At 40.4% G+C, this 12,163-nt stretch overlaps 1 protein-coding gene across 2 annotated transcripts in view; it reads right to left on the bottom strand.

The window, feature by feature from the left end:
* Positions 1-12,163, bottom strand: part of LOC129172447 (kinesin-like protein KIF26B) — a 38,002-nt gene that overhangs the window by 24,358 nt on the left and 1,481 nt on the right. Inside the window, exons 1-4 of one of the 2 annotated variants that reach the window (XM_054762172.1) lie at positions 7,848-8,014; positions 5,922-6,353; positions 1,198-1,313; positions 945-1,116 (exon numbers count right to left, since the gene is read on the bottom strand). In XM_054762172.1, the coding sequence (XP_054618147.1) occupies positions 945-1,116; positions 1,198-1,313; positions 5,922-6,353; positions 7,848-7,874 (747 nt within the window). In that variant the 5' untranslated portion in view covers positions 7,875-8,014. Of the gene's footprint in view, positions 1-944; positions 1,117-1,197; positions 1,314-5,921; positions 6,354-7,847; positions 8,015-12,163 lie in introns of those variants that run through there. The other variant, XM_054762171.1, reaches the window with a different exon arrangement.

The following is a 12,163-nucleotide window of genomic DNA, read 5'->3' as shown; positions in this document are numbered from 1 at the left end:
GAAAGACAAAAACAAAGTTGTAATTTTTGTAATATTAGGCTGGGGAAAAAAAATTATATCGCGGGAATAAAGTCATAATATCACAAGAAGAATAATTACAACGATTTACTATCATCGTTGTACTATTATGATGAAAAATAATGTCATTTTAGTGGCATACAGTTGAAATATTACAGAAAATATGTTTTTTTTAAGCTGTAATATTAAAAGAAGAAAAAAAAACAAAGTTGTAATTTTTTTTTTTAATTACAACGACTTTTTTTAAAAACAAAGTTGAAATATTTGAAGAATAAAACAGCAAAAATGGGGAAAAAAAGACCAAAGTTCACACTAATAATAGGCTTTTTCACCTATAATCACAAAGCTCAGAAGCAGTTTCTTTTTTTTAAATATATAGTCATGGAAAAAAATTATTATACCACCCTTGTTTCCTCAGTTTATTGATCCATTTTAATGTTTGGTACAACGAAAGGTACATTTGTTTGGACAAATATAATGATGATAACAAATATAGCTCATAATAAGAGCTGATATCTAGCAACTTCCATGGTTTTCTTGATAATAACCACAATCACTTGAATAGCTATAGGATTGTACTGGACCAAAAATGCAACTCTTATGAGCTATTTTTGTTGTCATTGTTATATTTGTCCAAACAAAGGTACCTTTAAATGTATCAGGCATTAAAATGAACAAGAAACTGAACAAACAAGGGTGGTCTAATCATTTTTTCCTTGACTATATAATTTCTACTACCTTATACTCTTCTGCACTGTGTGTGTGTATGCCAGCGGCCCCGCCTCCACCCACAGAGACAAGGCATCATGTTTTTCCATGACTGTATATAACTTATTATATCCACGTTATTATATCCTCGTGTGTTTGTTTAAAAAGTATGAAAATGGCCCTTGCATCCTTTCATTTTTCAGTATGTATGAAATCACCTTGCCAACATTGGGCGAGTCTTTGGTTCTGGTGGCAGCTTGGAGCAGGCAGGAGGGGACAGGCGGTGGATTTTTCTGGATGATATCCTTGAATCCGTTGGAAAGATGAGCAGCAGCTGCATCGGAAGCCTGGCCTTTTTTCCTCAGTGTCAGGTTGAGCTTCTCTGCTGCCCTGTAGAGAAAGTGCCATGATACCCATGAACCACCGCACAAGTCATTTTATCGTCTGTATTATTCTTAAAGGTGCATTTACCTGGCCAGGAAGGACATGGCGGCAGTGTTTGCAATGGTGACCACCCTGGAGAGGTGCGGTATCTTGGAGCTCGCGTGCACAACATCGGTACAGCGTAACACGGCGTTGTCTGACGCCTGCCAGTGGAGAAAGCGTTGTGTTAAAATACAAATATGTAATTGCACTGAAGTGCCCGCTCTTAATGGTGCTACTATCAGGAGGTGTTAGTCTAAGTGGGGCACGCCGGGTTATACATACACCGTTAGTCACATGATGGCTGTGGAGCGGAAGGGATGGTTTGTGACGGCTTTACATTAGCCTGATTTAGAGCGTGACTCAGAGGATGGAATGAGAAGGTATATGTGGCTTACTGATTAATACTGACGTTTCTATACCATTACCATTCTTCACATTCAGCCAGTATCAACTGCTGGATGGTCATCTTACCTTGCTCTATTCCAGGGGTGTCCAAACTTTTTCCGACGAGCGCCACAGCGTGAAAAATGAAAGGGTGCGAGGGCCACCTTGATATTTTGTAAAGCAACACGTGGAGACAATGCGACGAGGCTCAAGAAAAAACTGCATTTCAGCCTTGTGATACAGATGAAATGCTACGAAAAATGGCCTCTTTCCCATAATAATACGAGTTTATTCTTGGAAAATTGCCACTTTTGTTCTTCATTCGATTATGATTTTTTTTCTTAATATTTTAACTTTATTCCTGTAAAACTTTTTCCATTTCTGCTGATTTTTTATTATTTTTTTTCCAACTATTTCATTTCAGCTTTCCTCTTGTAAATGTGCTTCTCGTAATTAGAATTTTATTCCCATAATATTTTTGATCTTTTAAAAAAAACTGATGTATTTTTTCTTTCTTTCAACATTGTTACTAAAATGATGTTTTTCCTCATTTTACAAGGTTAGTCTCGTAAAACTGCAACCTTTTTTTTCTCGTTAGAAAACAATTTTTATTATATATATTTGTGGTCATATATTATATATATTTCAGCTTTGTTCATGTATATTTTCTTCTCCTAATATTCTCACTTTATTCCCATGCTATAAACTTTATTCATCGTTTTTGACGTTAAAAAAAAAAAATCTTTTCATTGATTTTCCCATTTCTGCTGCTGCTGCTGTTTTTTTTTAGAAAGTTTCCTTGTTAAATTACATTTTTAGACAGTACTGCGGATTGATAAAAATTACAGCCGCGGGCCACAAATGGCCCCCGGGCCGCACTTTGGACACCCATGCTCTATTCTGTACTACATCCAAGATCAAATGATGACTATCAACAAAAGCAATGAATGTGTTGCACTGAATAAAGAGATTCAAACATTGCCCAGGCCTTTATTTATGCTTGTGGGGAGAGCTAGACATGCTCTTGTTCCTCTTGCAATAATAATGGGACATCTAACTGCCTCATACAGTATTTGTGTGTCCTTTAATTCTTAATTCCTATCAACTATGCAGTGCAGTTAGAGGCGGAACTAATTGTTTCCTACTTGACTCCTCACAGTCACTTTATTATTATTGATGATCCTGGCAGAAAAACACAGGCAAAGACGACGAGTTTGCGCTGACTGCACGGCTGTAAGTCCATGCTACTGTGTGTCGTATAATTTTATTTTAAGAACAGTTGGAAAATTGCAATTACATCGTAAGGAGGTTGTAAGTAGAGCTTCAAAATGCACAAAGAAGAAATGGGAGAGAGACAAAAACAAACCTGAGCACGCAATTTATGGCAAACAAGCATTTAAGTGAAATGAGCTGAAATTAAGCTGACCACAGCCTTTAAAAGCCAAAAATCTTGACAAAAATGAGGATTCAATGTCATTTTCTGTCAGGTATCCACACTGGTATGATCTCTTGATGGCAAAGGCAAAAAAGCTTTCTCTCTCTCAACGCGGTCGGATTGTTGAGCTGCGTAAGCGAGGCCTCTAGCAAGCCTATTATATTTCTACTTTATTATGCGTCTGTGTAGGCTCTCAGTCGTACAGGAGTTGTCCATCGAGGGAAAGGCTTCTTGAGACGTCATCTGTACTTCTGTGAAGAAAGTGTCGAACGTTTCGCTCCTCATCCGAAGAGCTTTGTCGGCGAACTAACAAGTGCTGGTAGCCTAGGCCTTAAATACAGTAAGAGTGGGCGGAATTGGTGTGCCAACACCCTCCTTCTATTGGTTCCTTACACTAAGACTGGGCGGAGTAATCCTGCCATTAGCACCTCCGAACAAAGGGAAGTGTAGCTCCCTGTAGTTGGGTATGAACGACTCTGATACTGGCTAGTTAGCATCTATTGGCATCAATAGATGCTAACTAGTATCAGGGTAGACTCTGATACTGGCTAGTTAGCATCTATTGGCATCAATAGATGCTAACTAGTATCAGGGTCGTTCATACCCAACTACAGGGAGCTACACTTCCCTTTGTTCGGAGGTGCTAATGGCAGGATTACCCCGCCCAGTCTTAGTGTAAGGAACCATCGGAGGAGGGTGTTGGCACACCAATTCCGCCCACTCTTACTGTATTTAAGGCCTAGGCTACCAGCACTTGTTAGTTCGCTGACGAAGCTCTTCGGATGAGGAGCGAAACGTTCGACCCTTTCTTCACAGAAGTACAGATGACGTCTCAAGAAGCCTTTCCCTCTACTTTATTATTTAATTACTTAAAAAATTTCTTACTCTAAATTTCTTTTGTCTCACTCACATTTCTTCTTTTTGCATACGAAGAACCTCCTTAGGATCCAGCAGCGCAAAATGGAAATTCTTGCAATTTTTCCAACTGGTTTTAAAATTTTCATCAGGAGTGTTCATGCAATCCTGCTATAACGTCCCATTTTTTACGTAACTTATGCAGCTGCTGGCATCTTGTCTGTACCCGGAAAACATTTATGTTGAGGCCCCTCTGACTGGCTGACTGACAAAAACAGCCATTGCTTGCACATTTACTGACTCTTAGGAGTTCTTATGAGTCATTCACTGAAGTGAATCTCTAGTCTTTGTCGAGCACCAGTGAGTCAGGGAAACTCCAGTCTTCACTGAGCACCCTTGAGTCAGTAGGAACTCCAGTCTTCGTCGAGTACCCGCAAGTTAGTGAGACTCAAGTATTTGTCGAGCACCGGTGAGTCAGTGACACTCCAGCCTTTGTTGAGAACCTGAGAGACAGTGAAACTTGAGTCGAGTTGAGTCAGTGAAAGTCAGATTTTTGTTGAGCACCAGTGAGTCAGTGAAACGCAAGTCAAAGACCCGTGAGTCAGTGAAACTCGGATCTTTGTTGAGCACCAGTGAGTCAGTGAAACTCCAGTCTTCACTGAGCACCCTTGAGTCAGGGGAACTTCAGCCTTTGTCGAGTACCTGTGAATCAGTGAAACCCCAGTCTTCACTGAATACCCGCAAGTCAGTGACACTCAAGTCCTCATTGAGCACCAGTGACACTGTGACCAGTGGAAAATCAGTGACACTCCAGCTTTTGTTGAGAACTTGTGAGTCAGTGTAATTCAAGTCATTGTCGAGCATCCGTGAGTCTTTGAAAGCCAAGTCTTCATTGAGCACCTGGGAGTCAGTGAATGTCGAGTCTTTGTCGAGCACCCATGAGTCAGTAAGACTCAAGTCTTTGTTGAGTAGCCGTGAGTCAGTGCAACTCAAATATTTGTCAAGGAGACTCGAGTTTTCGTTGAGCACCCACAAATCTGTGAAACTTCAGTCTTTGTCGAGCCTCTGTGAGTCAGTGCAACTGGAGTCTTTGTCGGGCACCCACGAGTCAGACAGACTAGAGTCTCCGTCGAGCACCCATGAGCCAGCCAGACTCGATACTTCTTCGAGCACCCACAAATCTGTGAAACTTGAGTCTTTGTCAAGTCCCCGTGAATCAGTCAGACTCGAGTTTTCTTCAAGCACGCACAAATCTGTGAAACTTGAGTCTTTGTCGAGCACCTGTGAGTCAGTTCCACTGAAGTGTTTGTCGGGCACCCGTGAGTCAGAGAGACTAGAGTCTCCGTGGAGCACCCATTAGTCAGCCAGGCTCGATTCTTCTTCAAGCACCCACAAATCTGTGAAACTTGAGTCTTTGTCGACTACCCGTGAGTCAGTGCACCTGGAGTCTTCGTCGAGCACCCGTGATGCAGCTCGGGCAGGAAGGGCAAAGGAGAGTTGATTTGAGGCAAGGACCAGATCTGTTGCTTTTTACAGTTGCACATGTGAATGAGTCCCAATACAGTAAAAGACTGAAGACTCGTTCATGACTCACATATCTCTATTTTGCATGATTCTATCCCATCATGTTGATCTGCTCTTACCTTACCAATCAAGCAGTATTTCTCTTGTAAACTGTGCACACACATTTCAGTCAGACATGTCAGTTTAGAGAAGTGAGTTGATTGCAATTAGTACAGTCGTAACCTTTTACAGTGGATATGGGAGATTGCACGGAGTGTGACTTCCATCAAGCTAATGCATATTTATATTCCACCGTCTGCCCTTCAGACCATCCCGACTATTGATCACAAGTGCTTTTGGACTGGCTTCATTTTATGAGAAGGGTAAATCACGACCCAATTCCCTTCCATTAGCAGAAGTACTTATGACAACGTCTGCAGCCAGGGGAGCTAAAGAGGCTCTGAGTAGGCACAGTGAATCACTGCTGTGCTGACATGTGCACCCATAAAGATGTACATTACCCTTAAAGCTCATTAAATGCGGGAGTGCAGGAGAATCTGATGTGTGATTAAAGAAATGCTTTTAGGGGTACCTGGTTGTGTGCATAGACGGTGACACCATCAGTCAAAGAAGACCCACGATTATGCTGCTGTTGCTGCTCCTCAACCCAGCGGTCCATATCCTGGTTGGGGACCCTTTGTCTGAGAGTTTGTGGGGTCCTCTGAGGTGTCCTGGGACTCCGAGGTGTCCTGGGACTCTGAGGGCTGTGATTCAAGCTATGTGGTTGTGAGGCAGACCTATCCCCGAGTTTTGTGTTGCCGTGTCCCAGCAGTGTGGCAGTCCTGGTGCTGGATGACGGACCCCTGTTCAGAGCCAGGTGGACCGCCTCTTGTTTGAGATGGTTCAGTTTTGTGCCACAAGCGGAACACTCGCCTTGATCCCTGCATCGGTCCCTGGACTCTGTAGTGGAGCGGCTGTGGACACGGAGGTTGTCATGAAGAAATGCAGACAGGTCGCTTGTTTCCTGCAAAATTGAACAGTATCAATCAAAGGCAGTCATGTACAGCAGCAATAAGTAATTACCTGACAATAAAATATCAGCTTTGATGGTCCACCAGCTTGTAATAGGGATTATAGTGTCATTGCCATGGCAACTCAACTTTACCTAGCAAGATTTCATCTTCAGAAAAATAACCTATTGTGGGCACTAGGCCAGGGACGATAACAAATGAATTAATCACATAATAAATAAAAATGAACTTGATCATTTTGTCGACCTCAATTTGATACCAGGTGCATGCGTGTCTGTTTTTCCTCGTCTGCCGCCTCCAAACAGGCAGGAAGAGAGTTCACTCTGTGCATTGGATTCAGCACCTTGGTGCGTTTCTTCCATAGAACAACAGCATGAACAGCATCCGATGTAAAAACTACGTCAAAACCATCAATGCTCTGCCAACCCCTGACAGGAAAAGGCTGAAAGTGAAAAAAACAAGCCGCCAATGGCCCCCGGGATGCACTTTTGACAACCCCATCGTACAGTAATTTCTAAAAAGTTTAATTTCGAAGTGCTTGACTGGGTGCCATCTAAAAGGTTAATAAATTGACATGAGGGCACTGCAAGCCATCCTCACACTTGGTGAGTCATCAGAGTAATGATTCATTCTGCTCCTATTTTTAAATGATATACAGTCAGCAAAAAAGCTGAATAAGCATGTTAAGAATATTATTACTTGGATTTGGTTTTGCGTGATGTTGCACGTGGGTCAAAGAGAGGCTAATAATGTCATTGAATTGAAAGAATCTTGACATTCAATATCAAAGTATCATATTGTAGTAAAAAGGAGTTCTTCAGTTGGACCCTGACTGTCAATCCAATGTCACATGTTTCATTGTGACAAACAAACGGCTGTCATATCCTATTTGCTCTGCCCTTGACACCAAAAAAAACCCCCTCCAAAGCAGAACCACTCCTCCTGCACCCTGCCCTTTGCCATCTGCCCGATCCATCCTGCCTGCTCACTTTGACACTCACCCAAATTCCCTCAGTGGACGAGCCAAGGAATGCTGTTTTTCAAACATGTCACAATCAAATGTCAAAATCATTTTTGTACTACTGGCTTTGCGTTACATACATTGTCTTATGTTGTGTTGAAATGTATTCATTTGTATTTTTTTATGTATTTATTTATTTATATATTTTTTTTATTAATTGTTTTTATTATTTATATTATTGTATGTATTATTTATATATATAGTATAAATTTGTATTGCCAAATTTTTCACAGATAGGTTTGTTGATGAAAATTACAGTGGATCCCTGCATATTAATCCTTAAACATTATATTAAACATTATATTATATGTATATAACATTAGAAATATTATATTATTTACAAATATTATAAATATAATTATAAATACTAAAGCAAAAGTAGCACGTTAACGGTGACAACAAATTGATTGAATTAATTACATTCACATTTTTAGCGGAATTAATGCGCATCATGTCAAGCCAATACCTCTGTTATGACGGCAGACGGAAGCATACTGTAGTGTCCCCACACAGTCACACAAAGTCTGGTGCTCCTTTATAACTTTATTCCAACCTGAACACATCAACAGCAGTGCTATTCCAACACACTATATGTACTGTATCTCCAACTCACAACGCACGTCTCTAGTCCTCCTCGGAGGGACACTTCCTCATTGTCACGAGACGGATGCGAGATGCATTCATGGACACTCCGAAAATCACAATAATGTCTTAATTATGCACGTATGTGTGGTCTAAAAAAACAGAAAGACAAAGAAAAACAATAAGTGGAGATTTTTATCACTCACTAACCTCACTCTTATTTGATGCATTTAAGTATGCTCGGAATTCCCAGAAAATACAGCTGCACTGCACTCAAAACGTGAATTCCACTTAAACTTAACTTGGTGTCTTTCAACGTAACTCTTCATGGCTCATAATAACGCCGCTAAAGTGTGATTAAAATGTTGTGCTACTATTAAAAAGAGTTGTGTTCGGCAAATAGATTTTCAGACACGTGTGCTATCTTTTAGCTTGAGTTAAATTTTTTGTTCATTCGGAGCTGTGAATACATACTGTATCTTTTTGTTTATAAAATGCAGTAAAAATGGGCATATTTCACATATAGTTGCGACTGGTGATTAATCGAGTTTAATTAAGTGGAAAACTGATTCATTTGATTACATTTTTTAATCATTTGACAGCCCTACTCTAAACACAAACCAACAAGTCATCAAACCACACAGACTATGCTAGTATTGGGGGGAAGGGACACACTTACACACTAATATACTGTACATGCAAAGTAATATTATTTTGTAGTAGCTTATCACCGGCAGGGCAAGCTGGGAAGCCCATGTGCATACTTCCCCAAAAGGATGTTACCCAGCATGCCTTGCATACAGTTGTTTTGCATTTAGCCTTTATGTTAGGGTGTAACCACTGATATTGAAACTATGCAGTTACATTGTGCGTTCCACATGTGTTACTTCTTGTGTTATTTTTGGTTGCATCGAGAGCGAGGAAGACGTTTGGTTTGATGACCTCGTGTTGGTTTGAGTGTCAAAATAGACATTTTTATCAGCAACTGAATTACTTGCACAAAGTACTTGACTGCACTTGTCTAACATTAATCACGATCACCAAATTAAAAGTAAAAACCCCCAAAATTCAATGATCTTGCAAATTTTTCAATTATAGGTATCGGCACCTAGTAAAACATAGGATAAACTTTTTTATTTAAAACATAATGTATATTGTGTATATTGAAATTAATACCTGTATACGAGTAAAGGGTATTTTTGATGTTGAGATATTAAATGCTTGCCAGGGAATGGAAAGAGTTTCTCTAAGCTCGTGAAGAGGTTTTATCCAGATTACAGGTCCTATAAAAAGATGACAGACGCTGTTAAGAAATGATGTCCAGATCAATAAAGCTTCCAAAAAGCTAACCGTCTTATCTGATTATTGCCTTTGACCACAGCACAACGTCTCTGAAGCATACGGTCTCCGTCTAAAAACATAGAAGCAAGCTGTGGTTCGTCTCACGGAGGAAGACAACAACAAATAGTCTGTCCTGGTGGACATGACACAAAGATGTTGAGATGAAATATTCATGCATCATTTGGAGCCACTTGCTAAGAGATGCCACTGACTTACTTTGTCAAGTGCGGCTGATGGATGTTGGCAGTGTGAGCAGAGGATGTGGGTCGGCGGGCTTTTGTTTTGAAGGAAAAGTGTCACCGATGTGGCCACAGAAATATTAACACTCTTTTTTTATTGGCACCATTTGCTGCCATAACTGATGAAAAAACACATTTCATAACATATTTCAAATACGGAATAGTACAAGCAGTCATACTGCTAATAGTAAAATGAAAAATACATTTATTGTGGTATTTTTTAAAGACATATTGTTGCGAGTCACTGAGCAAGTCTTTCAAAACTACCAAGGTTTTTACTGAATCGGGACTCACGGGTACCTGTCTCCGTTAACTCGTTCACTTGCGCACCACTGCTGCCGCTAGCTAAATTAAAAAAGTGAACCAGGTAACATGCCATTAAATGTGAAACTGTTATTCTAACTGGATTTGTGTAAATGTATTATTAGCCTTGCGGAAAAAGCAGCAGATCCATCCCGGCTACATCACGGGTGTTTGACAAAGACTCAAGTTTCACAGACTCACAGGTGATAGACAAAGACTCGAGTCGACAAAAACTCGAGTTACACTGACTCACACGTGCTGGACAAAGAGTCGAGTTTTACAGACTGACGAAGTACTCGACGAAGACTTGAGTTTAAATGACTCACAAGTACTTGACAGAGACTCAGGTTTCACTGACTCACAGGTAGTGAGGGAAATTTCAGCTCTTTTTAGAGATCCGGTTCTTTTGGCTCGGCTCACTAAAAAGAGTTGGCTCTTTCAGCTCCCAAATGGCTCCTCTGACTTTTTTTTTGTTGTCTTAAATTAATTTATAACCAAATTATTTGTATTGTGTAAAATGAATTACTAATGTAAAAAATACATGATATCAATTGTTTATTATTGAAATGTATTTATTTAAACCTCAATGAGCAGCTACAATAATATATTATAATGTTATATTATAAATAAGATACAAAAAGAAAGGCTCATCTCGAGAGACAAATTATGCCAAAATAGGTCAAATCCCTTCATGCAAATTTCTCACGAACGACTCAGCTCACAGAGCACCAGAGCGTGTGTTTAACCCCGCCCCTGCACCTGCTTCAGTGTTGACACAGAGACGCCGCCACGCATCTTGACCAATGACATTCGCCTTTAACAAAAAAAAGACAAGGAAAAAAATAATTGGCTCCCAAGTGGCTTCCAACGACGCGAGCCGGCTCCTGCCATTCATTTCAAAGAGCCGGCTCTTAGAGCCAATTCGTTCGCGACCGACACACCACTACTTGCAAGTACTTGATGAAGACTCGAATTTCGCTGACTCACGTGTGCTTCATAAAGACTTGACTTTCACTGACTCACGACTACTCGATGAAGACGCGAGTTTCACTGACTCACTGGGGTTCAACAAAGACTCGAGTTTCACTGACTCACGGGTGCTTGATGCAGAGTCGAGTTTAACGGACTCACAAGTACTCGACAAAGACTTCAGTTTAAATGACTCACAAGTACTTGACGAACACTCAAGTTTCACTGACTCACAAGTGCTTCGCAAAGACACAAGTTTCACTGACTCATGGGTACTCGGCAAAGACGGACGCACGGGTGCTCGACAAAAACTCAAGATTCACTGAAACATGACGACTTGATGGAGACTCGCATTGAAATGACTCACAAGTACTTGACGAACACTCAAGTTTCACTGACTCATGGATGCTCGACGAGGACTTGAGTTTCACTGCTCAAAGGTATTCAACGAAGTCTCGAGTTTCGCTGACTCACGGGTGCTCAACAAAGACTCGCTTATTACTGACTCACAGGTGCTCCACAAAGACTCACGATTACTCAATGAAGACTTAAGTTTCAATGACTCACAATGAAGATTCAAGTTTCACTGACTCAAGGGCGCTCGATGAAGACTTGAGTTTCACTGACTCGCGGTACTCGGCAAAGACTTGAGTCTCACTGACTCACGGGTGCTCAACCATCATTTCTATCATTTCTCAAGTACATGTAAACACAACAGATATGATTATTACAAATATCTGACAACAAAAACACAGATATTTGTGAAAATAATTATAGAAGGATCCAATACCGATACAACTCTGGTATTGATAATAAATTAACAAAAACAAAGATCCCAATAAGACCATCGTATCGAAAATATTGATTTGGGATGGATCTGCCCACTTCTACTTTTTACTGTATATGATGGATGAGGCACCACTCTTATACTGTAAGTATGCTACACTTAATGACAACTACAGCATTGTCTAATCACTTGCAATTTATCTTCCTTACCCACACAGACTGATGTCATTCATTATAAAACCCGGTCAAGCTAACGTGTGTTACAAAAGCTAAAAGTGCAAGGACGTACATCAACAGAACTGCTCAGACTATTTTCCCTGGCCAAGTCATACTTTTGTGCAGCAACTTGTTGCTAGGCGGAATTCACAGGAAAAGCTCCATTTAAAAAATACAAATATGCATTTTTTTATTCACGCTCACTTAGGAGCTGTCTTGCAACTTCTTCCTGAGGGCTTTACCCATTTTGTCAAATGCAGAAAAAATAGGAATATGATATGAGGATGACATCATGCTACAGCCGTTGAGATCGACGTGTGACTTTCAGTTTTGCAGGTGGAGCAGA

The sequence above is a fragment of the Dunckerocampus dactyliophorus genome, chromosome 19, assembly GCF_027744805.1.
Source record: "Dunckerocampus dactyliophorus isolate RoL2022-P2 chromosome 19, RoL_Ddac_1.1, whole genome shotgun sequence".
Classification (NCBI taxonomy): Eukaryota; Metazoa; Chordata; class Actinopteri; order Syngnathiformes; family Syngnathidae; genus Dunckerocampus; species Dunckerocampus dactyliophorus.
Note: the sequence above shows the minus strand (reverse complement) of the source record. Positions and strands in the feature narration are given on the sequence as shown.